At 55.6% G+C, this 26,037-nt stretch overlaps 1 protein-coding gene across 2 annotated transcripts; it reads left to right on the forward strand.

Moving 5' to 3' along the window:
- The first annotated feature begins 2,248 nt into the window (after positions 1–2,248).
- Positions 2,249–24,795, forward strand: TFAP2E (transcription factor AP-2 epsilon). 2 transcript variants are annotated; one of them, XM_055799990.1, is made up of 8 exons: positions 2,249–2,387; positions 2,494–2,940; positions 3,278–3,329; positions 17,404–17,622; positions 20,204–20,432; positions 20,694–20,812; positions 23,684–23,825; positions 24,248–24,795. In XM_055799990.1, the coding sequence occupies exons 1-8, from the start codon at positions 2,361–2,363 to the stop codon at positions 24,534–24,536; spliced, it is 1,524 nt and encodes a 507-aa protein (XP_055655965.1). In that variant the 5' UTR covers positions 2,249–2,360; the 3' UTR covers positions 24,537–24,795. The 2 variants fall into 2 exon arrangements, with proteins under 2 accessions (XP_055655965.1, XP_055655966.1); XM_055799991.1 differs by lacking the exon at positions 17,404–17,622 and having other exon boundaries at positions 24,248–24,794.
- Positions 24,796–26,037: the final 1,242 nt, after the last annotated feature.

The raw sequence follows: 26,037 nt of genomic DNA on the forward strand, positions 1-26,037 counted from the left end.
GGCAGGGGGGGATCCGGGCAGGTCTCAAGCATCTTGCAAGGACCGTTCAGGTGCTTGCAGGGCTCTGAGCGTGCTGCTGGCCAGGACCCCAGGGCTGGAAGGTGCTGCCTGTGCTCCCAGCGGAGGGTGCCAGGGTGGAGAAGCTGCGGGGAGCTGCCCCACGCCCGGAGGAGAGAAGCGGCCAGAGCTCACCTTCGGCAGGGACACGCACAGCCCCCAGCACCAGCCACAGCCGCTCGCTCTTGTCTGCTGCGAGATCCCTCGGCCCCTTCCTGGGCACCGGCTGGGCTGGGGGGGGTGACCCCAGACTCGGGCTGCCTCGGCCCCCTGCCCCAGCCCACCACATTGCCACCAGCCCAGCTTGCCAGGCCTGTTCGGTAGCAGTGGGGCAGCTTTGCCTTTTGTTTTTCCTTCCCTTTGTCTGTCAGCGTTGCAGGTTTCCTCGGCTCTCTCATTTTTGGGTGGAAAAAACAGCTTCCCTCTGAGCTGCCTCCAGGGAGCATCATCCCACTCGCCCCACAGTCCCAGGCCCGCTCCTGGCCCTTCCCGCCTGGATTTTGCACAGTTTCACCTCTTTCAGATGAATAAAGACTTGACATTATACGGACTAGACGAGCAAGGGATGTTAAGAATGAACTGGAACATAACTGCAAAATACAGCATGTCCAATCCAATTTTTCCTAGCAAATGAAATGGATCTGGTGGAAAATAAACACAGAACTTTCAGGAGCAGCGTCCTTGAACAGCATGTGAGGGGGATGAAGAGATTTGAATAGATCAGCCCTTTACACCTCTGCACATCCCTCCTCCCTCCCTTAAATGCCATCTTTAATAGAAATAAATTAGAATAAATGATCAGCCCTTGCCTCCTAAAGACAGGTGGCAGGGTAATATTAAAAGAAATGAATAAAAATTCATTTAATGAGCATTGTTAATTAAACCTGGAAATCAAAGAGGTCTGAGTTGTGGGAATTCAGAGGAAAAATGAAAATGAAGGGAGCTGTAGCTCGGGGCAGGAAGAGTGGAATTAAATTAAATGCAATGTGGGATTGTGTTTGTTAATGTCGATCACACATTGCGGTGCGTTACAGTCGGGGGTGACGGGGTTGTTCTCCACTCGCACACAAATTCCGCGCTGACACCAATGGAAACTCCTGCGCAGCAGCGGGCAGCCCGCTCCCCGCGGGTGGCACGGTGAGACCGCGGGGACCCCGCGGGGCCACGGCCACCCCCAGTGCGGCCACGGGTGTCCAGGGGTGCGCGTGTGGGGTGTGCGAGCGTGCGGGTGCCCGTGCGGGTGTGCAGCCCCCGGGGGGGTGGGGGTGGGGTGTCGCTGAGGAGCCCTCCGTGCCGCTGGCAGGGCCGCCCCGTCCGTCCGCCTCGCCCCACGCGGTGCCCGGTGCTGCGGGCCCGCCTCGCCCTGCCCCGGAGGGAGGGCCCAAGCAGAGGGCGAGAGAGGGATGGAGAGGAGGCGGGAGGGATGGAGGAGGGAGGGATGGAGGGCGGGGAGGCAGGCACGCTGCCTGTCATTGCTCCTCGGTTTCCCCTGGTTCTGTCTCGCCCGGCGCCCGCCCTCCCGCCCGTCCCCTCGCGGGGGGAGCCAGGCCCGGAGCACCCCCAGACACTTCTCCCTCTCCCCCAGGCCCGGGCTGGGGCTCCCTGCTCCCCCTCGGGGAGGAGGGGGAAGCGCCACCGGGTGACCCCCGGGCTCTCCCGGCAGGACCGGCCCCGGGCCCCGCTCCAGCCGCCGTCGGGCGGAGGTTGCAGCTGCCGCCGGGACCCCGCTGCCCGCTCGGGCTAATAAAGTCAAACCGTAGAGCATCGCCGCGGTCCCGCAGCCCGCCCGCACACACGGGACCTCCCGGCCCTCGGGGCTCGGTCCCCGGCACGGCCCGGGGCGCCCCTCGACAGGGCTCTCAGGCGGCGCGGCCCGGGGCGGGGGGACCCGCGGGTGGCACCGGCGGGGGGAGAGGTAGCGACACCTCACGACACAGGAGGGGGGCCGCCCGACGGCGCGGGGAGCGGCACCGGCCGCGCTCCCGGAGGCGGCGGGCTCCCCTCGCCCCCCGCCCCAGCCGCCTCCCGCCGCCGTCCTGCTGCGCCCGCCGGCCGCTGTCGGGAGCCGTCGGGAGCCGTCGGGGCCCCGCGGGAGCGGGCGGCGCGTCCCCGGCCCCGCGCTCTGACGCGCGCTCCCGGCGCGGCGGGCGCGCCCCCGCCGCTATAACTGGCGTGCATGGAGTCGGGGCCGGCGCAGAGGAGCGGGCGGGCGATGGGAGACGCCGCTCCGGCGGGATAGAGGGGCGGAGACGGGGGCACCCCCGGGGCCCGGCCCGCCCGGGGCTCGCCGCGGGCCCGCACAGATGCTAGTGCACAGCTACCCGGGCATGGTGAGTGCGGGCCGGGGGCGGGCGGGCGGGTCGGGCCGGGCCGGGGCCGGGGGGTCGGGGCCGGGGGTCCGCGCCCGCCTCACCGCCGCTGTCTCCGCCGCCGCAGGACCGCGCCGAGGGGCTGCCCGGGGCACCGGCCGGGGCCCGCCTGCCGCAGCTGCCCGCGCTCAACCAGGCGCCCTACGGCTCGGCGCCGCCGCTCTGCCACACGCCCGCCGCCGACTTCCAGCCGCCCTACTTCCCTCCGCCCTACCCGCAGCCGCCGCTGCCCTACCCGCAGGGCCAGGAGCCCGGCTACCCGCACCTGGCGGACCCCTACGCGGCGCTCAGCCCCCTGCACCAGCACCAGCAGCCCGCCTGGCCCCCGCAGCGCGGCCGGCAGGACGACGCGGGGCTGCTCTCGCCCTCCCACCGCGCCCTGGGGCTCGACCCCCGCCGCGAGTACCCCGCCGTGCCCCGCCTGCTGCACGGCCTGCCCGACGGCGGGCACGGCCTCGCCGACGGCCCGCTGGGCCTCCACGGCCTCGGCCACCACGGCATCGAGGACATCCAGGTACCGGGGGACGGAGGGAGGCTGGGGAGGGCGTCCGGGGGAGACGGGAGCAGCACCCCGGGGACCGATCCTACCGCCGCCTGTGCGCCCCGGGGCGGGAGTGAGGGGGTCCCTGCGGGCGGGACGGGACGGGCCCTGCGGCGTCCGTACCCCCGGGCAAGGAGGGCCGCCGGGCCGGGAGCCCCGTTACCGGGACTTACCCGTGCCCTAACGATTCCTCGTGACCTGGTGCAGCGGGTGGACCGGGTCCCGGCCGCGCTGTCCCCACGCCCTGAGCGGCCGGTGCCCGTCCGCACCGGGAACCGCCGGCTGACGGCTCTTGCTTCGGTGCTTTCAGGCCGTGGACGACGGCGGAATGAACCTGCTCGATCAGTCCGTGATCAAGAAAGGTAAGAGCGCGGCGGCACCGCGGGACGCGGCACCGGGCCGGGCTCCTCGCCCCTCTTCTGCCCTCGAGGCTCCCCCGCGTCGGGTTCCCCCCGCGCCAGCCGTCCCGCGGGGTCGCTCCCCTCCCGTCGGGAAGGGCTCGCCGCTGTCCCCGGCCGGACTGAAACGAAAGCGGCGGGTCCCGGCGGGCCAGCGCGTCCGCCCGCCCCCGGCCCGCCGCTCCTTCCCGGGACCGGTCACCGAGGGGCCCGGGCGGGCGGCCCCGGCAATCGGGGAGCCCCGGGAACCAGCCCCGCCGGCGGCCGCGGACAGTTCGCGTCGGAAGTCTCCGGGGATGCCCCGGCGGGGCCCGGCGGCAGTTGCCGGTGCCCCCCGGTCCCGCCGCCCCGGGCCGGAGCCCTGCGCCCGACGGCAGGGGAGGCATCCGGGGCCGCGCACTGCTCCGCACCGCCCCGGGCGGGGAAAGCGCTGGCCCACGGCGAAGCGGGCCCGTTCGGCGGGGCTCGTACCGGGGGGAAGGGGGCGGTTAACGGGGGCGAGGCGGTGGCGCGGCTGTGGGAAGCGGCGCTTCCCGTCCCTGCGGCCGGGTAGCATCCCCTACGCGCCCCCCGCCTCGGCACCAACCCGGGCCGGCGGGGGGACCCCGTCTGCGGCTCCAGAACCGGGGCTTTACCCCGGGGACGGGCGGGGAGGCCCGGCGCTCCCTCCGGGGGCCGCCGCGGGGAAGAGGGGCTGCGGGCAGGGGTCCCGCACGGTGGCCGGTGCCCGGCGGCCGGTGCCCCCCGCCCGGTGCCCCCCATCGCCTCTCCTAATTTACTGCCGATTCTCCTCCACCTGCTGAACTGCCCCTCTGCTTCCAGACAAAGCCCCGTGCTTAATAAACCAGCTCAACTCCGTAAAATATTTTTCTAATAAAAACTTCACCGGGGCATCGCTGGGAGCAGAGGGGACGTGAGCGATTTATGCGGCTGCTCGGGGCCATAACTCGTATGAACTATTCAAGCGCTGCTCTTGGCTTCTCCCCGCCAGTTTTTACAAAAGGAAAAAATACGTGGCTGGAAAAGGCGTGTGGAACCGCAGCTCCCCGGTGCGGGCTCCGGCAAACGAAACGGCGGCGGCCCGTGCGGGCTGGACGGAGGGGGGTAACGGGAGGGGGTAACGGGGGCAGGCCCGGTGCCCCCAGCCCAGCGGGGTGCGGGGTCGCTGGGTGAAAGGCCGAGCGCCCCGGGGGCCGAGGGGGGGCTGGCTCCGGCGAAACGCCGCCGAAACCGGGAGGTTTTAGCTCGCCGGCTGCACCCGGAGCTCGCAGCGAGCTTCGGCCCCGCTCCCGGCCGGGGGCCGCTTCCCACTGCCTGGCCGCAGCCCCGGGAGCTGCCCAGCCCCGGCAACCCGGGACAAATATCCCGATCGTGCCGCTCTTCCCCCGCCGACATCGCCTATCGCGATCGTTACTCGCAGGAGGGAGCCGCGCCCGCGGTGCGTTCCGACCCCCTTTCCGTGGAAATTGTTATTCCAAGAGCGCAGCTTCATTACACGCGGCCTTTCAGTGAAGCATTAATGACCGTAATTATTTTAGCTTTAATTAGAACACATGAGAGGCGTTCCATTAAATATCCTTGCCTGAGAAATGGTTGCCACAAGCTGCGGGGTGTGTGCGCGCCGGCCGTGGGTGCCGAAATGCCAGTATTTGTCTGGAAGTTGGGTTGGAGTTGCCGTGGGTTCGGATTTTGGTTTGATTTTGGTTTGATTTTGGTTTGATTTTGGTTTGATTTCCCCCCTTTCCTTTTTTTCAAAACGCGCCATTCCTTCGAAATTTTCGTCTCCCATCGGGAGGATTTGTTGTTGTTTAGTGCCAGAGATCCTCTAGTCTCTTTTATTTAAAAAAAAAAAAAAAAAAAAAGGAAAAAAACCCAGCTAAAAGTTGGGCTTGTGGCTGCAGTCGTCTGCAGCCCCTCTGCTCTTCCCACTCTTGCTCTTTCCACCGGTTCTCTTGGGTTTTGTTTGGTTGGTTTTTTTTTAAAATTATTATTGTTTAATTTTGGTGTTGGTTTGGTTTTGTTGGTGGTTTTTTTTTTTCCACCCTCCCTGCTGTGTTCGGCATAAAGATGCAAACTACCTTTGGGAGAGCGCTCGGGGTTCGAGAGCGATGCGCTTGCCAGGGTGCCCCCATCTCTGCTCGGCACCCCAACCCCCCCCCATTTACCGCAGCAGCTGAGAAATGGACAAACTCAAAGCATCTGTCGGGGGCGGGGGGGACACGGGCGGCCCCCCCGAGCAGCCCCCGGCCGGGCCGGTCGCCCCGGTTGCCCCGGGGAGCGGTGCTCGGTGCCGTGCGGGTCCCGACCTACCGGGCGGTGTGTTGGAGCGGCAAGCGCCGCTGCCCTCCGCTCGAATGAATTACTTTGCAGTCTGCTTGATTTAAATTTTTCACACATATATATTTTTAATATATAATACAGCGTCGTTCTTACTTCCCTGCCGCAACGGGGGCGAGCGGTGAGCCCAGGGCGAAGCCTCGGACCCCGAGGCCGGAATGAATTACACTCGAATAAAATAATAATAATAATAAAAAAATAAACGGTTTGCAGGCAGGAGGTGTGCAAATGGACGGCAGGGGATTCTCCCCGTGGGGAGGGAGGGTCAACGGGAAAAAGCGCAGTTTTATCATAAATCGCGCCGAGATTCTCAAATACTGCACCGGGGAGGATTAATCCCGGAATTCCTGACGGGATGGCCGTCGGACAGAAACCTGATATAAATCTGTGCATGTGAAAACAGATAAATCTCTCCTTAATTAGTTACCGAGATACTGTTGTCCTGGTTCAACAAAATATTAATCACCTGCCCCAAATCCCTGAAGCCACCTTTTAACTCCGGTGCTCGGAGGCGCTTTTCATTCCAGCCGAGCGCGGGGACCCCCCGTCCAAAGCAGCAGCAAACGGGCGGCCAGCAGCCCCCGGGGAGGGGCTCCGGGGCCGGGGGGATGTTCAGGAGATGGGGGGGGGGGGGGGGGGCAGGAGCAGGGAGATGGAGGGGGCTCCCGATGCCCCCAGCCGCCTGTTTGCTCTTTTCCCCGTTTCCTTCTTCAATAAACTTCAAGGCTCTCCGCAGTTAATATCGCGACAGGGGATTTTAGGGGGAGATCTGAGGGCTGATACGGGGTGGGTGGTGGGGTGTCCCGCGCCAGCAGCTCTCTCCCCCACACACCCCTTTTGCTGCAGGTAGCTTCGCATGTAGCAAGTGGAGGAGGAAGAGGGGGGCGGCCCGGGGGTCCCGCCGTGGCGAGGGGTGTCCGGGCTGAAATGAGGTGCTCCCGACTCGGTGCCCACCGGTGCTTTCGGGACTGGCCCCGGGTCATTGTTCCCGTGACCAGCCCTGAGGTGGTGGTGGGGCTGGGGTCCCGGGGTGCTGGGGGGGGAGGCAGCGCTGGGAAAGGGAGGACGAGCTTCCCCCCGTGCTGGCGTGACAAAGGGGGGATATATTTAGTTTAGGAATTAAATGGATAAAATCTTGGACAGGACAGCAGAGCTTCTGTGAATAGCCTTTGTATGTACGTGCGTTCGTTCTCCCTGTTTTTCACAAGTATTTTAGAAATGGGTTTCTGTATCTTTTTATTTAATTTTATTTGTTTCGGTCTTGTTGGGTTTTTCCCTTTTTTTTTTCTTTTTTTTTTTTTTTTCCCTCCCAAGCACTTATATAAGACCAGGAATATATTTGACTTGAAAACGGTAAAATGAACCCTGAAAAAGTTTAGTCGGGGTCTCTGGCTGCTTTAGGCTACAGCAGCTACAGGCATTTTCTGCTCTGTTCACCTGCTGCCCTGGTGTTTGGATTCCTGGGACAGCTACTCATGGCTGGACGTGAATCCCACCAGAGAAATGCCTGGAGACTCCCAGCAAGCCCCAAGCTGGTCCTGCTCCTTCCCTCGGTGTGGCGAGGAGAGGGGGATTTTCTGTCGATGAACTCCAGTGTTTTTGCCACTGTGCTCAGTAGCAAAAAAAATCCTGCAGCTTGGTCATAAAATAAGGAGGGGTTTTATTGCTTTGACATCCTTTCAGGATCAGCGGAAAGCTTCTGCTAGAGCCTTTTTATTACAAAGAAAAATACACATCTCCTTCCCCAGCACCTGGGGGCACGCTGGGCGCAGGAGCAGCCTGGGGTCCTGAGAGATGGGGCCCTGTAAGCAGCAGGAGCGGGGAGAGCCGCAGGGGCCTGCGCACCCTGCTCACGGGCAAGAATTTTGGCTGTGGCATTTTACAACCTGGAGTAGAGACAGAGCAGGGTGTAGCCCGCGTGGGTTCACGCCGGCACTCAGGCATGCACGGCACACGGGCGCTGCATGGAGAGTGGGGATCGAGCTCCCCTGGCTTCACGTTGAGGCAGCAGGATTTGGCCGCTGCGCTCTCCCTCGTGTTTGTGACTTGTTTGAATTTCCATCCGAAGCTTTTCAGCTGCTCCGGAGTGGCAGGGCTAGCGTTTCTGCTGAGGAATGCGGACCTGTTTGGCTGGATGCTGGACAGATGGATGGAAAGCTGTGCCTCAGAGTGCTCCGAGCCCACATTTAGAAATATTGCAAGAAGTAGCTGTCACTACTAAAGAATGCAGCAGAGGAGGGAGATTAAGACCGAGAGCCTCAGATCCACTTGCCACCGCACGCGAGCTCCAGGTTTGGAAGCAAAAACTCCCCGTGGGCTTCATGTGTGGGGCTGCCGGTGGGACTGGGGTGCCGGCGTGGCCGCAGCGGTGCCATTTCTCCTTTGTTTCGGTGCAGCGAGGAATTGAGCTGTAAGAAATGCCGCGTGAAGCCAGATGTGGCAGGGGAAAAAAAAAAAAAAGTCATCCTGAAAGAATAGTAGATTAGATAAACATCATTTCCTGTGACGAGCAAAGGTAATAAATGAGGTCATCCCGTAAAACACCTGGGGCTGTGAAGACACATCTTTTATAAGACTGTCCACGGACGTGGGTGGAGGTGCTTGGACTCCAGTCAGATGGTGCTGAGCTCGGCCGGCAGAGCCCTCCCGGCTCTCTGCAGCTTTATCTGTGGCGGTAGTGTGCCTGAGTGGGAAAAGGGGCTCACCTGGGACAAGCTGGGTCTTGACTGGAGGCTTTGCTGTCTTAGCGCTGCTCACAAAGGCTTCAAAGTTCAGACAAGCCCTCGCACACACCGCGAGATACAGCGTTCATCAGAACAGTCACACCGCCCGATCCGGGCACTTCTCCCTCGCGCACACAGGCGTGTGGGGCAGGAACACCTACTAATCAAACAGAGCAACTTAAAAGAAAGTTTTTACTCTGAACTGCATCCAGATCACCATTCCTCCATTAAAATTATATTTTTAATGCCCTATAATTGCACCAGGATAAAACCAGGTGTGTGTTCGTGTGAGATAACACACGCGGGTACCGGTGAAGGCGCTGGGCTTTGTCTCAACCTCCCCACTGCCTCCCAGGCATGTGTTATCTCCAAGTTTCATGTACCTTGTCATGACTTACTGTTTAATTAGATGTTTTTAAATGAATTCTTTTTTCTTTGTTAGAAATAAAGAGCAGCTCTTAAAGGGTAGGTTCAGAAAAGCCAGCTTGGGTTGCTATTCGGCATGTGGCTTGTGAGTCAAAACTACAGCCCTTCTCCTCCCGGAGATGGAGCCCAGGTGAGGTTTCTCCATGGGACGGCTCCGAGTGAGGGACCGTGGATGGGATGGGCTGGCGTGGAGCACCTCTACCTCCTTTTCTGGGGCTGCAGGATAGTTTTGCAGCTCGGTGGTTTGGCCGGTGCTCAGACCCTGCTGGCCGGGCAGGGCTGCAGCCGTCGCCACTCGTGGGCAAAGGGGTCACCAGGGGCCGGGCTGTCCCCAGCCACCCCTGGTGCTCCCTCTGTAATTTGAAGAGCTGTGTAAAGGCATTAAAGCTTCTGGGGAAGAGCACAGCACATGCTTCCATCCTTCTGAGCGGCGGATCGCTGCCATGCCACAGCCCCAGCTTCCACAGGGACGGCTGTCCGCCGGTGGGCTGGCAGCAGGGTCAGCAGGAACAGCCTCAGCTGGGTGACACGCACCCTGTGGTGCTTGTCTGCACATCAGCCCCACAAGGGAGGTCTTAATTCTGAGATCTTAATTCTGTAGATGTGCCAGACAGCCAGCGTGTGACTCACCAGGGTCCCACAGGCACCCACCCATGGCAGCACCAACACAGGCAAGACCCTCGGGGACCGGTTCATATGCCTCCAGCCCAGGTCACACCGCGTCTGCAGCAGAGCAGAAGCAAATGTAGACCATTCCCCCCCATTTAGTAATATTCCAAGATACGTGATCTCAGAAAAAAAACACGTTTGCAATCTGTCTTAATTATTTGAAGAGCCTGAACGAGGCTCTCTGAAGTCCTAGACTAGCACCCTAACCACTAAACCATCCCACCCTTTCCTGTGTGATCCGAGGGAATTACTCATTCTTGCTGTCCTTCCATTTGTTTGTTTATTTTAATTCTTAATGGAGGAACTAATTAGCAAATGTGGATATAATGCTTGAAGCTGCTACACGCTCAGCTCTCCTCTCTGTGCCTTGTCCCATACCCAGCTCTGCTGTGTCCGGGTATCGCCTTTGGGTTGGGGAGAGGTTAAAGTGTTGTGACTTGGTGGAAAAGAGCAGAGAAGCACCAGGGAGTGAGGAGGAATTGCTAGAAATGAGACCAAGCTACCCATTGCTATTAAATGTCCCAGAATACAGCTTGCCAGCAGCTGAGGAGCCAGGGCAGCTGTCAGCAGGTTCACCTTTGCAGCCGAAAAAACCATCGCAGCTCCTGCAGCGCGTGCTTGGGATTCCAGCCGGGCCGAGCTCCCCACCCTCTATCTCAGGCATTTATCTGGCATCAGTCACCCCAGTGCCAAGGCGCCAGCAATCGAGGGAGCGGGTCAGGCCCTATTCCCTCTGGACTGGTCAAACAGGTCGCAGGGAGCAAGCGGTGTCCCCAGTGAGGTGGCTGTGTGGGGCTGCCATGTCCCCAGGGCTCCCTGGGAGCCCCGAGGTGGCCCCATGGGGCTGCAGTCCCGGGGCTGGCGGGGTGCGAGCAGAGCATCCCACCAAGGGTACGCAGGGTTGCTTCGACCACAAGATCCGAGTTAGTGAGAGATGAGGGCAGTCACTGAAGGAGCGTCATCAGAGAGCTTGTAGATGCTGCAAAAGCTGCGCCGCAGTCCCCTGTGTGCAGATGTGCCTCGCACAGCTGGCCAGGCTCTCCTGACGCTCTCTCTGTGGCTGGTAGGGGTTGTTTTGCCCAGGGGAAGATGTGGACGTTGCTCCTTCACTGTGGTGGCTCCTGTGCCACCGCAGAGGTGTTCCCCGGTGTGTGCCCAGGCTGCAACACGTCTGCTTTGCCCGGCATCCCGCCAATACGCAGGGGTTAGAAGCCCAGGGCATCTCCCGAGCAAGGAAAAGTATTGTCTGTGGGATAGTGGGCGAGCAGCACCTCTCCCCAGTGATCCCCGGGTGAGCTGGCGATGCCGGAGCAGCAGGTGAACCGACCCGCCGGCACTACTGCGGTCTGAAGCTCGGATCAAAACCCTCCCGCATGCTCTGCGGATTGGCAGCAAGTTCTATACGAGGAGAAGTGTTTTTCTATTATTATTATTAATGTCTAATCTTTGCTGAAGGGTCTTTTGCCCTTCAATGATCTAAATACATTTTAACAAATTGATAACAACATCACCGTGGCTTACATGGGATCCGCCACCGCTCACGGAAGACACTGCATCTTTGTTCTCCCTTTTTAGATTATGTAGATCCAAGCCGCACAAATTCAGCGCTTCTATAGGGAATACAGGGAAAACCTCTCAAGCATGTTACTGTAAAATGGATTATACTGTTTAAACACATAAAGATCCCATAGACTGGTTGCCAAAATGTAATGGGAGTTTGTGCTGCTAAATGAATAAACCTGTGATGGTTAATGCTACAGGGCAGAGCAGCGGCGGGTGTGCCAGGCTGGGTGACTTTGGAGGAGAAACTTTCCTTGGCATCAGCACGGAGCAGCACAGGTTTCCAGTTCCTCTGGCTTAAATCCTCGGGCTCTCCAGCCTCCCCTTCCAGTTCTTGCCTTCCCAACACCTGCGTGTTCTGTGCTGTGAAACACGCGAATTCCAAGCAAGCAGAGCTACGTAGGTCCACCCAAAGCAGCTTGTAATTGAGCTGAATTTTAAATAGTTGTTGTTTTCCTAACGTAAAGAGGAAAGGGATTAGCTTCAGATTTGGAAAAAAAAATAATTTTGAAGCAGGGGGAGTGAAATAATCTGAATTACCCCATTAAACTGACTTTTCAAATGAAGTCGCAGAGGTGGGAGTGAAGCGCAGCGGTAGGAGGGGATGGGGATGCTGCTGCACCACAGCGGCTCTTTCCACAAAAAGCAAAACCCATGTGCAATAAATACCTGCAAATCCACTTCAACATTCAAAAGCAGAAACCAAACCCTTTCTCATTCATTTCCGGCAAAGGTTCGAGCATTTGGGTTTCACTCGTTAGGAGGACATTTTAATCACTGATATTTTCTGCTTTCCTGTGGGGTATTCTTGAGGTTACTGTCCAGGCTTCGACATCAGAGGCTCCCCAGACAGCACAGCCCAGTCCATAAAATGAAGCACAGCAGGGAAATGTGTGGAAAGGCACAACAAATTGTTTGTGAGCTGTTTCCAAAAAATTTCACAAGCTATTCTGACCAAGCAGCACATCTGAGGCCGAGTCATTCCCAAACAGTAAAGCAGGGAAATGCATGAGCTGACATGAGCAGACCACTTGCTAATCCCCTTCCCAGTCCTGAGGGAGCACAGGGTGCTTTTGTGGCAGGTCTGAGTGAATTTTGTGATTATATTGATTGGCCATTCCTACCAAGACACAAGGTATTAAGCCGGTACTGTCTCTCACCGAGCCATCGTGTCTGCTGGTCTGGGGTGGCTGAACCTTCCTGCCCCATCGATCTGTCCCCAAGCCCCCCAGGAGACACCTGCGGTGACACATGGTGGCAGATACTTTGCTGGGTAAAACAGAGGCACAGAAAGAAAAATGCAATTAATATCACATGGCACCTTAACATTTAGTTTGTAACCTAATGTATTGATTTGCATGGGAAACAAACTGTTAAATACAGGAGCTTTGCATAGGCATGGGACCTCTCCTGATTAGCTTTCTCATGGGAATAATTTGAGGCTGTGGAGTTGTATCCCTGCTCCCTCTCTTCTCGCGAGGGTCCAAGATCCATTTCCCTATCAGGACTCGGCAATCTGGAAAGCCCAGAGATAAAAACAAGATTCTTTCCATCCTTCCATTTGAAAAGGCCTCCGAGCCGATTACAGCGTTTCCTAGAGAGGCTCTTTGACATGGGGACTCGGTTCAGGTTGTGCATTCAAGATAAAGAAAATACCTGTATAATCCCCTCTGGGAAGAAAGGATAATTACAGGCTGCAGGTTTGAAATATAGCTGATGGCACTGACCTCCTTCCCCGGACCATCAATAAATACCTCTCTGCTGAAACACCAGGAAATCGAAGCAGCTGAACTCCACAGCACCTCCTCGGTGAAAAAGGGCTTTTCAAGCCGTGGTAGGAGCAGCTGCCTCTGGCTTACACCCACACGCAGCTACGTCTGCCTGTATATATCTCCATCTTATAATTTACATCAGAGACATTCAAACGAAGGTTAGATTAGTTCACTGAAGGCCCCTCCTGAAAACAGTAATCCCTCGCCTTGCTGGAGCACCTTTCACCAGGGGCTACGCACAAGCACCCACCGGCCAGCACCCCCCACCGCTGCCTGCCCGGAGAGGGGCAGAGCTGCGGGGACACCCAGGGAACACAGCCCGGGGGGCTCGGGGGCTTCATCACTGGGCTTGCAATATCGTGGAAGCAAAACCTCAGCAAGGAGTGGCCGAAAGAGGTTTGCCCAGGTGTCCCCTTGCAGGGCAGCACAGCTCAGGTCTCCCACAGCTTTACTGGGGGGCTGCCCTGAGCCCGCAGCAATGCCCGACGCAGCCAAGCTGAGCGGTGCATGGCCATGCATGGGGACCGGGGGGGGGCTGAGATGCTTTTGGGGTGGCTGGAGACAGTGCTGTACCTGAAGATGAGAGATTGCTTTGTCCCAGGTAGTCTCCTAAAAGGATTAACCGATACGTCTTTAAAATGCAATCTAAACTAGCACACTCCCACTTTTGAAAGAGATGTTGCAACAAAAGCTCCAATATCCAGGGACTCTACGTGGCTGAGGAGGAGGATTTACCTGTAATGTATCTAAGGAGAGAAGAAAACAGACTTGTAAGACGGGCAGAGATTTGCATGTTCCCTCTGGACTTGTTTTTTCCCCCGTTGCAGCACCCCAAGCTCCAGCTGGAAATGAAACTGAGCAAATAACACCATGATAAGCAATTTCATTTCCAAGTACCACAAATTTTCCTGCTTACAAATCATTTTGCAAGCAGGTAGCACATTTCTCATATGGAAATGAGTCAGTACTTTGTCTTTTTGTAGGTAAAGTCTCTTTTTCCCTTAAAACCAAAAGCTGACGGTGTGCAGTCAGCCCCCAAAGCACGGTGATCCCACAGCTCCTGGCAGCACCCACGCACAGAGCCTGAGCCCAGGCTGCAGATACATTTTGCACTGAATATTTACATGTAAAAGCATCTGTTTTCAGGAATGATTGTGGTAGTTTCAGACATAAATGTTTGTGAATGCAGACGGGGAAGGGAGAGGCAGTGCAGGAGCCCAGGGACGGAGCATCATCACCCCAGACCATGAGGCAGCAGAGGCATGGGGCTGTGGGTCAGTCTGGGCTGGAACTCAGGGGGAAAGCTGGAGATTCTCCAATACTTTCTAGGTTCCTAGGCAAAGGCCTTTGAAGAACGGGTTTCTTTTCCTCCATATTCTTTGTACCTGGAACCTAAAAGCCGAGGGACCCGCCTCTGCAAACCAGAACAAAAGCGTCAGAAGCTTTATGCTTTATCTTGGGGCAGCTCGAAGGCACCAGGCTCCTTACTCCATCCACTAGACTCACAACTGAGCCATCATCAGTTCAGTGGTGGTTGTTTCTTCTCATTCATGCTTCTGCCCAGTATCTCCTGAAAAGCCCTCCCAGAGACCAGGCTGTGGCATCCCATTGCTCCTGCAGCATCGCCGGAGGTATCAGGCTCTCGTGTTGACAGGGGTTGCCTTGCCATGGCATGCCTGTCTGCACCTGCAGGGACCATCATCATGTCCTGTGCTTGGGCACTGGACTGACTCCTGGCTACATTTACCACCCAGGGACTTCTCACCTGGAGAAATCCTTCATCCAGGGAGCACTTGGCAAGTTTTAACTGGGTATCACAGCATCCCTCCCAGGTGGATGATATTATCTCCATTTTGTTGCTGGAGACAGTCAAGCCCAGACCGAGGGGGTGACCTGCCCAGTGTCATAAAACAATTCCCTGGCAGAGCAGGGAGCCGGCTGCAGCCTCCCCCGGCTGCGGGGACACAGCCACACGCAGGGTGCTCTCCAGCTCAGGGAAATCAAGGGACGAAGCCTTTGGTGTTCTTTGAAACCAGGATGTGTTTTGAAATTGCTTGCTCTCTCTGAATCAGGGGTTTTCACGCCACAGCAAAAGAGTGGTGCGAGTTTCATCACCTGACAGTTACACCCAGGGTATGTTTAAAAGACAAACTAGACCTGACTCAGCATGAAAAAGGCATCTCTGGTGGGAGATCCCAGGCCTCGTGGGTTCAAAGGGAAGCCAAAGCCACGTGTAACTGCTGCGGAGCACCGACTCACACGGGAGTTTGTGTCACGCTGCTGCTGCTGCTTGATGCACACATGAAACACATAATGTACTGGAAGCGGTACCTGCCTCGCAGCGTTCAAGGCAGCAGCGAGATGCCGAGCCCCATGGAAATGCTTCCCGTGATGTTGTGCCACGAGGATCGTTTCCCTTCCCGCGTTCAGCGAGGCACCATACACCGATTATTGATACGCTGCCATTCTCCGCTTCAAACTACAAAAGCATCACAAGACAAGATGACTCTGTGGCAAACAACTATTTCACAGCACTGAAAAGAAAGTCTGGAGTTACAAAACTGGAGGCCATCCTTAATCAGTTTTCTATACCGCGCTTCCTAACACTTGGGCGATAGTTAAAACCCAGGTTGCTTGGAAAAGCATTCCCACAGACCGGGAGCGTGTGCATTCAGGTCATGCCCACAGACCTGATCTTTGGTAAATCATTTAACTTGTTCTGTGCCTCAATTTTCCCCAGCTGCAATAACGAGCCAGCTCACACAGGCACTGGGAGCAAGTTAATGACTGAAGTGGCTGGTCCTGTAACCAGCACCGGGCTGGGGATTAGCAACCTGTGAAGCTCTTTGAGGTCTGTCCACATAATCTTGTTTCAACATCAGTTTTCCCTTTCAAATCAGATCCCTCTGACCCGTGTGCCATGCAGCCCCGCAGTGCCTGCCTGCGTCCAGCCCAGCTGCAGCATCCCCACAAGCGGAGGCTCGCCAGGTCCAGGTGCTTCACTGGGGCTTTAGTTTGTGAAATCTGCAGCCAAGCTCACCTCTAGGCGAGGAGCCGAGCATCAGCAACAGCAATCAAAGCCTTTTGGATTTCTGAATTAGAAGTAGCAGGATTACTGTGAACTAAGCAACCCTCCCATGGGGAAAAAAACTCTCGGGAGGACCTGGTAACTAAAGAGCAAAAAAACTTTAGGGAGACAAAGTGAAGCAACCAAGCCCCAGCGACCGAGGGGGTTCAGGGAGCAGACTGAGATGTCTTTTTTTGACCCTTCCCCCATGCAGACACATCTCCATTCTCTCCAGTGTCTCACCCCACCAGCACCATGCCCAGGGCTTCAGTCTCTCCCCTGCTGTCCCCAGCTCCCCAGGCAACACTAACCCACGTGGCAGCTCATTATCTCAAAAGCCCCCCCGCCAGTCTTTCTGGCTTGAACACGTCTCCCAGTAGCACAACACGGATGCTCACCCTCTCGCTCCACCAGATTTGGCTGCGTCTTTGCTACAAGGCTCCTGCTCAGAGGCCACCAGCACCGGTGGGTCTGGCTACAGCTCCTGGCTTTTGGGAACAGATTTCCCCCAGCACTGCCCCAGGCTCCCCAGCTCACCCTCTGTTCACCCATCCATCCCGCAGCTCACAGAGCTCATGTGCGAATTAGGAAATGAATTTGGAAATAATAATAATAGCAGACAGCAAAGATAGACATAAGAAAAAAAGACTGCAAACTCCCCAGGAGTTTTGTAAACTGTTGCTAGAAGACTGGTGGCCTCTTGTTCCTCTTTCTTTGTTGAATCAACCCAAACACAGCCTTGCAGAGGAAGAGGCAGCCTGTGCCCTGCCTTTTACAGCTTCCTGGGGTGGGGTGGCCCAGCTGAGCCCTGTCCCACTCATCAGGCCTGGAGGGAGGGGGCTGAGCACCAGGGCACCAGCATCTAACCCTTCCCTCGTCAGCCTGCGTGATGCGTCGGTCCTTCCCCGTGTGAATGAGCATCTCTGGGGTGTGTTTCTGCCGCAAACCCCATCCTCCGCGGTCAGGAGCAGGAGCTGAGCCTGCCCACACCGATGCCGTGGGGATGAGCAGGGTGAGACCAGCTCACTGAGAGCAAGGTGTCATCCTGCCCCCGTGCCAAGCCTGAACCCAGGGCACCTCAGAAGGGACGAGCAGTGCAGTGACACCCACGTGACGGTTCTATTCCCAGCTGCAAAGTGCCGCGTGGGGCTGGGGTCTGTGCCTTGCCCAGCTGCTCCTCCGCTCGGGCACAGCAGCACCGAGTGCCTCCCACTCGCGTCCTCAGAAACCTCCTGGTGAAAACCCCATTTTTGCCCCGTGGCTGGGCCGAACTCTGGACACGAGGCTGTGCGAAGCAGCACGTCGTGCTTCCCAGCGGGGCCAAGTGCCTGCATGCACCCCTCGTGGTTTGGAAGGGTGCTGTGGCTCCCGCCCGCGGTGGCAGCGGGTGCAGGGGGTCGGCGTGCTGGCGCGCCGGGGCGCTGGGCTGTCGGCTGCGTGCTGTGCCGACCCGCGGTGGTCTCATCCTTCCTTCTTGTCTGCAGGCTGGCTCAGGTGCTCCGATCACCTGCTGCTTGCGGGAACGGGAAAGCAGCAACTGAAGATCGAGGGGGACTTTTGGTTTACTCAGATGACAAGAGACAATTTTGGTTCCCCAAAAGCCAAGGAAACAAAGCTGTCAGGCTTTAATGGTAGCTTGTCTCCCTCCTGCAGCATGTTTATGGGCAAACAAGCTGCAGATCAGACCAGGCAAACAGCAGCAGGTGAGGCCAAATAACAATCATTAATAATTAATGGCGAATGTGGCTATGTTTGTTCTTGTATTGAGGCAACGTTGTCTAATGGATGAAGCACTGTTACAGGACTCAAGAGACCAGCTCAGTTTCCAGCGCTGCCGCTAACCTCTGCGTGATGCTGGGCCAGCCGCCCGTTCCCTCCCTCCCTTGGCACCCCCTGCGCCCCGCCGCTGAGGGTGCCAGCTCTCCGTGCCACGGGCGGCCCTGTCCCACGCTGGCATGTGCCGAATGTGCCAGGGCTCTGGCCTCGGCTGAGGCCTCGAGGCAGAAGAGCAATGCCAATGTTCACCTTCTGTTCCGGGCGCCCGGTGCTGCTGCCTGCACGGTTTGCTTGTGGCACGGAGCAGGGCTGACCTGACCGCCCCGGCATTAACCTTGGCAGCGGAAGGCTCTGGGTTACAGCCTTCAAGGGGATTTGTTTCTGACAGTAGCATCATGCCAGTGTGTGTTTCAAAAGTGTTGTGGTGTCTCCATGCTGTGCATCAGCATCCATCCGTGCCTTCCCAGCCCCGCACGCTGCCGGCACGCGTGGGCGACTTGCATTGGACAGACCTCCAGCCCGGTTTTCCGTAGGCTCTGGTGTTTGCCTCTTCCCCAGACGCCGTGTGTCACGGGCATGTGTGGCGAGGCACGATTCCCCTCTCTCCTGCATGGCTGCCCAGTCCCTCGTGTGTAAGCAGGTCCCAAGCCACGCATGCGGCTTGAATGCACGCCACCGCATGATCTCAGGCATGCACAAATATGCAAGTAAATAAATTATGCAGAGCTCTTGGTGGACAGACAAAGTATATGGTACTACAAGCAACACCTGCTCTCCAGGGGTGTCTGGTTTGGGGGTGGCCCTTGCTGCAGCAGAACCCACATCCGCCGGGTGCCGGGACCCGAGGTGACACACGCCTTGGCAGCAATGCATGGATGTTTGTAAAACATGCTCTGACTTTTTATTTTAAGGGTGTCCCCTAGAGACAAATATAACCTGTTCTGGGACTGTTGAAGAAAGCTTTGAAGTTGCTGCTTCCTGGAAATAGCTCTGGTTTCCTACGTCTCATGGTGATGTTCCCCTATTTGTTCTTCCCTGAACATCCCTCAACCAGGCTCCAGTCCTGGCAAATGCCGGCACCGCAGCTGCTGACTCCAGCAGGGCACCAGTGCATCCTGCCCTTCAGTCCCCTGACTTTGTACAAGTTTCACGCTGAGAGGAAACTTCACGTACCTTAGCTCTTTTCCATTCATCTTTTAGTCTTAAAACATTACCCATTTTTATGTAACATGTGCTACTTTTTTATTGCCACGCTAACAAGTTGTTGAGCTGTATTTACAATATGCTGATTGTAAGCGCCCCCTAATAGGTTCAGTCTATGTACCCTCCCCAATTAATTTTCGGGTTTTCTGTTTCACTTTGGGCATGTGTATTTCCTTTATAAAACCTGCATCTCGCCCTGGTATTCGTTGCTGTGTTACTCGCAGGAACCATCTGAATGTGCATTGTGGAACAGTCATTACCAAGGAACCACAAGGCGTGCCAGCGCCGGCATGATCTGGAGCGATGGCATTTGCAGTCCTCTTTGGATTCTTTCAAAACCTGCTTTTTTTCCAGAGTTAAATTGGTTATTAATTTCAGAACATAAAAGCCAAAGAGATTTGGCACAAGTTTCAGCCACAGTTTTAACCTATAAACCTTTATTGCGTCTAAGAATGTTTCTTACTGGAATGACGTATGGGAAAACCGTGCCCACCGTGCCGGGTGCGATGCCACAGGCCCGATGCGGCGCTGCAGTCTGACCTCTTGTGTTAACTGACTTTTACCCATTAAGTAAAAGGAAGTTTGTGCTGGATTAATTTGGCTTGATCTTCTCAAGCTTCCTTTAAGCCCGGGATGAGGAAAGTTTAGGGCTGTGGCTTGTTGTGGGGCTAATCCCAAAGCTGAAGTCAAAGCAGCTCTTTCCCCTGGTTCCTGCGGGCACACAGGGGCAAACGCAGCTCCCGGCCACCCCAGCATCTCCTGGGTTTTACGCAGGGTGTGAAGGATGCAGCTTAGCCCCGTTGAGCCTGTCCGGTGGGATGCAGAGCTGGGCTGCAGCCGTGATCCCGTGCCAAAGCCGGGAGAGGAACGGCACCCAGGGCAGCATGATGAGCCAGCGCTTCGCCCCGCCACCCCACCGCCACAGGGTGCCCAGAGGAGCCGGGGAGGGGAAGCTGGTCACAGGTCCAGACAGTGATGCTGCGGCCAGTCCTCAGCCTTCCAGACCAGCCCAAACCCTTGGGTTTAATTACAGCAGAGCTGGGAGGCGTGGGAAAGCAGGCAGAGCAGAGGCCAGGTTTCTTCCATTGTTTTTTTCTTTCTTTAGTTTCATCACCCCACCTCTCTTCTTTTATTGAGGAAAATAAGGAACTAACTGAGATATCCCAGCCAGCCATGCTGACGTCTGCGGATGGCGGACGGGTGCTGGGGGCTAGAAAGCTGCCAGGAGAGTCACCCAGCAGCTTCCTTGGCTCGGGATTCTCTCAGCCATGATCTCCTCTTCTTTCTTCCTTCCTTGTCTCCCAGTGCCCATCCCCTCGAAGGCCAATGGCACCACCATTTCCACCCTGTCCATGAACAAAGATGGCCTGATCGGAGGGGTGACAAATCCCAACGAGGTCTTCTGCTCCGTGCCTGGCCGTCTCTCTCTTCTCAGCTCCACCTCCAAGTACAAGGTGACCGTCGGGGAGGTGCAGAGAAGGCTCTCGCCCCCCGAGTGTCTCAACGCCTCTCTCCTCGGCGGAGTCCTCCGCAGGTAAGCTGCTCCTGAGAGCCCTGGGACAGCACAGGGCTGAACATGGGAGGTGATGCTGAAGCAAGCTTTGTGTTCAGCACCACCTCTTACACCTCAGGATAACAGACGGGAGAAATTCGGGTGGGTGGTGTATTGGGGAATAGCATTTTTGTTGCTTTTTCTTCTTGCCTTGCAAACCTAAAAGCTTAAACTGAGATTAGTTATAGTTCTTTTAACATTAATTACATCGTCATGTTTTCCTCCCTCGTTTTCTCTTTTCAGAGCAAAATCAAAAAACGGGGGTCGGTGTTTAAGGGAAAGGTTAGAGAAAATCGGACTAAATCTACCTGCAGGAAGGCGCAAAGCTGCCAATGTCACCCTGCTGACATCCCTCGTGGAAGGTAAGAGTCGCTTTCCACTCCCACGGAGGCTGGGAGTGCCGAAACTTCAATCCCTTTCATTTGCAGCTTTCCACAAACAAGAACGCTTAAACCAAAGTATGCAGCAGCCACCACCGAGTGAGACTGGAAATATCCCTAAGTCTCCGTGCTGATCCAAGCACGTCTGTCTGCTGAAACTCAGACATTTCTGTCGGACCAGTCATAGACCATGGGGAAAAGGCATCCGCAGCCTGAACGGGGCTGCGAGCTTCCTTGCGGCTATAGCTCAGGGTACCGTTGGTTCCTGCGAACTAGCGCTAATAACGCTTAGGTTCACAGAGACCAAACAGAAAAAAGCTTGAACAAAGCTGCCAAGGATTTAGCAGCTGTTCCGTACCACCGTGCACTCAGGGCGCGACTCAGGCGCTGCCCACCGTGCCGCCCTCGGCCAGCATCGCCCTGTTCTGTCCGGGCTCCATCACCATGCTCAGGTCCGTCTCTTGTCCCCCGTGAGAAGGAGGTGCCCCGTGTCGGAGTCCTGCCCTCCTCCCTGGGACGGCAGGGGACAAGCGAAACCTGGAGGAGATGCCGCACAGCTCTGAGGTCTTGCAGGTGGAGGTGAAGTTTGTAGTAGCTGTCCTCGGGGCGTGGCATTAAGGGCTAAGCTACGGAAACCGCGCGGCAGGCAGCGCGCAACCTGCCTCGATGCGTGAGGTGCCCCTGCTTAAAGCCGCGTGTTTATTTGCTCCCCTCCTACTTCTCGCACTATGGAAAGGATGATGTCCCCACCGCTTCTTGGGAGAAAAAGGCACGGGACGCAAACAAATGCAATGACAGCTCTGACTCCCTCCGAGCTTTGGAATCCATTGTGTTTGTACCCAGCGTGTTGGAGGCAGCTGCCTGCAGTTTCTGAATAGAAAATCATCTCCATTGTTGCCAGCAAATTAAATGACCCGCTTCATTAGGCGGAGGTTGTTACTGAGGGCAGTTGGTTCGTGCTGAATGAAAGGCTGATTTCCATTAAAAGAAAAGAAAGAAAAGAATGAAAGAAAGAAAGGAAGGAAGAAACGTACATTTTGATTTCAGGTGGCTGCTGATGTTTTGGTTACTGCTTACCAGCTCATAGTAAATAACAGAGCGGTGCCGTGTGTGCTTGATGGATGTAATTTCCTCTTGCACGTAAGTGTTATGGTACTGGGAGATGCTTCACCCAGAGGAAGGTGCCATTGCATTGTCACTGCTCAGCACGCAGAAACTGGCTTGTGCCCCTATGCCCCAGGCACCCTCTTTCTTGGACATTTGCTGTCTTGGTTTAATTTGTTTTCTCCCCTCTGCCTCCCCAGCATCCTTTCATTTAAGAAAACCCAACAAACACTGGGTGTTTATTTGAGTGCTAACGATATACTTTTTCTTACACTGATCCCCTGCCATTCCTATAGATGGAGGAGAACGGGGAGCCCAGGAAGCACCACAGGGGCTGCAGGTAGAAACGCAGCTTCCTTCGGGAGCCCTCGCCACGTACACCAGGCACTTGCCCTCCCTTGGGCACCTGCTCTGTGAGAGCAGCAGGGCTGTATTTCAACTTCAGGAACATCCTTAAGCTCTCAGAAAGAAGCGTGCATCAGACAGGCTCCTGCGGCCCCTCTGCCTGCGGTGGCCCGTGCCCCACGAGCGCTCTCCTCCCCTGGACTCTGCCTTGCGTGGCTGTGACACCGCTTTCAAAAGCTCGACTGCCTTGTCCCTTCCGTCTGCGACCTCCCCCAGCCAGCACCGAAATCGCCTTTGAGACAATCAGCCGTGTAGCCTCTTGCACACTCACGGAGGAAATAAATCCTGGCTCCAGCCTGGGCTCTCGCCATGAGGTCCCGAAGCCCTTTTTTAGTGTCACAATGACCATTTTTCAGCAGCTATTACTTTCTGAGTGTTTTTTAACCTATAGACAACGGCAGTTCTGATTCTCTAGGTTTACCTTACTTGCTCCTTTGGAGGAGGAAATGAAGTGGAGACGGAGTTGAAGAAGGAAATGAAGAGATGTTATAAGGGAAGCACGGCCAGTCCCCATAATGTGGCTTCACAGACTGAGCTCCGGGAGCTGGGGAGACCGTGGTGGGATCTAGGTTAATGCTATTAGGATGGATGGCTTAATACATATGAGCAGCAGGGGGGCAAGTCAAATTAGCTCTGCCTGCCCGACCGGGATTTTGGGTGTTGGGCATGATCAATTGCCATCAGCTCTGATTATTTCCACGGGGACGCCTGGAGATGGATCAATTCCATCAATGGGTGGGCATTTCCACGGGGTGATGGATACGCTGCCTGCGCGTCCAGCCCGAGGGCCCTTGCTCGCTGCGGGAGGATGTAAACCTCTTCCTTCTGCCCGTTTCTCACATCCCCGTTTTGTCTAGCAGTCAGGGACTAAGGTCGCTTTTTCACCCTCCAGCCCCTGTTTAAATCTCAGCTCAATTTGGAGAGGCCAAGGAAATTTTGGAATAAATAGGGAAAGAAAGATGCAGCAAGGGAAGCACCCAAGTGAGAAACATCTCTGACGTTCTGCCCTTCGGAGCAGCAGCCCAGAGTCACACCTCATCCTGCTCTAACACCAGCACCACCTTAATGCTTTTTTAAAAGCTGGCAAAAGAAGGAACCAGCTTCAGTTTAGAGTTGACAGTGGTTCATTTGAACCTACGCAGACTAATTGCCTGACAGATGGGTATAAGAAACTCATAGTGGTGTCTCTGCACCGAGTGGAGAGAGCTCTTGGGTGGCAATTGAGAAAGTGCTCCAATCCCAGCAGAAATCAGCCCCACCAGTGAGATGGCTGAAGTTGCCACAGAAAGCGCTCCCCCTTCCACGCAGGTGTTGACACAGCTTGTTAATCTGTCCTGCTCACAGGTGAAGCCGTTCACCTGGCTCGGGATTTTGGGTACGTGTGTGAAACGGAGTTCCCAGCCAAGGCGGCGGCAGAGTACCTGTGCCGACAGCACTCCGACCCCACGGAGCTCCACACCAGGAAAAACATGCTGCTGGCTACCAAGTGAGTACAGGTGGCAATGAGCCACTGGTGCGTTAAGATATCCACAGCCCAGAAGGGCAGCATTAGCCCCAAAAGCATACTCTTCTGCGGGGAAGAGATGGTCTCCCGTGCTGCACACAGATCTGAAAGATATGCAGCAAGGTGAATAATCTACGTGGCTTGAAGGGCTTGCTCCTGCCTGGGAGAGGTTAACCTAAGCCCAGGGAGCACGTCGACATTGCCACAACGTGCCCCTTGGAAGCAGCAGCAGCAGTTGCACCAGCTCTGACCCTGCATCCAGGGGCTTTCCCCGGGCTGGAGCCCAAAACTCCCGGCAGGGAGGCAGCCGCTCGGGCAGGGAGCAGGACAAGGACCCCCAGACACACCTACACCCCTGCAGCTTCCCAACAGCCTTTCTAGTAACACAAACCTCTCTCTTTCAGGCAAATCTGCAAAGAGTTTGCAGACTTGATAGCCCAGGATCGCTCACCGCTGGGGAACAGCCGCCCCTCCCTCATCTTAGAGCCCGGTGTCCAGAGCTGTTTGACTCATTTCAGCTTGATAACCCACGGCTTTGGGGGCCCAGCCATCTGCGCAGCGCTCACGGCCTTCCAGAACTACCTGGTGGAGTCCCTTAAGGGGCTGGATAAAATGTTCATGAACAGCACAGGGAACGGCCACGCAGCCGGGGACTCCAAAGCGTCAGAAAAAGAAGTGAAGCATCGGAAATAACGTGCTGTCTCCCTCCCTCTTCCTGGTGGGAGCTTTTCCCGGTCACTATAGATAGCACTGGGGGGGGGAAAGATGATCCAGTGCACTGTTTTCTGAACTGCTACATTTGAACTTGGATGAAACTCATAAAGCAAACAAAGAAAAGACAAAAAAAAAATTTAAAGAATTTAAGAAGAAAACAACTCTAATGGACGTAGTGAGATTGAGAAAAAAAAGCCAGGTTGATGGCTCTTGGGTTTTGCCTTTTTTTTTTTTTTTTTTTTTTTTTTTTTTTTGATTGTGGATGCAGGAAGCCAAGTCATGTGCAATTTTATTTTGATTCGTTTTTTAAAAACCCATAGTGAAATCCTGACATGCTCCGGGAATTTGTTGCAACTGAAAAACCAAGAAGAAAGAGCAAAAGCCTCATCAATGCAAGAACCAGAAGCATGAGCAGCAGAGGGCAGGGAGTTGGATCAGTGGCTGTACCTGGATTTATCAGCTGGTTTTGACAGGCAAACACACAGGAAACCTTCCCATTTCCCCAACTACAGCCCAGTCCTAAAGCCAGGCCAAGAAAAAAAATTGCCAGCAGAACTGCTTGGGATTTAAAGCGGTTTCAGACTTCGTTTACAGTTTTCAAAGTGAGACTCGAGGCGGATTTTCCCCCAGGCTGAGGAGCCCTGAGCCGTGCCACGCGGGGAGGAACAAACCGCACACCCGATGGTTCCCAGGGCAGGAACCAGACGAGGAGAGCCTTCCCGACTGCTGCGGTCACAGCTGGGGAGAAAGCAGGAGAAGTTCAACCCAGGACTAATTAAAACTTCACAACCTACAGATAACAGCACACAAGTTTCTAAAATTAATTATAATTAATAAAGCACAAGGAGCAGAACTTGAACCAGGCCAAACTGAACTGTTCCAAATCTGTATATATTTATTTATGTGTAATTAAAATCTGAAAGTTTTAAAATGTCCAGTGCAAGTTATTTATATCAAATTGAGTTGGGTTTTTTTGTTTTGCCTTTTTTTTTTTTGTTGTTGTTCTTGGGGTTTTTTTTGAAAGATGAAAGTTCTGGATTTTCTGCCATTAGAAATGGGAATGAAGTTTTGGATACACAAAACTGTAGCATGGACAAGATAGGCTGTGATGATAATGACTATAGAAGTTCTGCAGGATTTTGTACTTGCTGTTGTTTCTCTTAATGCTGCAATAGATGTACAACACCCACACCACAATGTCATTCTCATTATCTTAATAAACCTCTTTTTATTTGAAGAAAGCACCTCCATCGTCTTTGTGAACAAGGATGCTTTTGCCCCTGTGGTTGTATCATCACAGAATCATAGAATTATTGAGGCTGAAAACACATTTAAGATCGAGTCTGATGTTAACCTGTCACTGCCAAGCCCACCACTAAACCCTGTCCCTGAGCGCCACATCTACACGTCTTTTAAATACCTCCAGGGACAGTGACTCAACCACTTCCCTGGGCAGCCTGTTCACTGCTTGACAACCCTA

The sequence above is a fragment of the Falco peregrinus genome, chromosome 3 (genome assembly GCF_023634155.1).
Source record: "Falco peregrinus isolate bFalPer1 chromosome 3, bFalPer1.pri, whole genome shotgun sequence".
Lineage (NCBI taxonomy): Eukaryota > Metazoa > Chordata > Aves > Falconiformes > Falconidae > Falco > Falco peregrinus.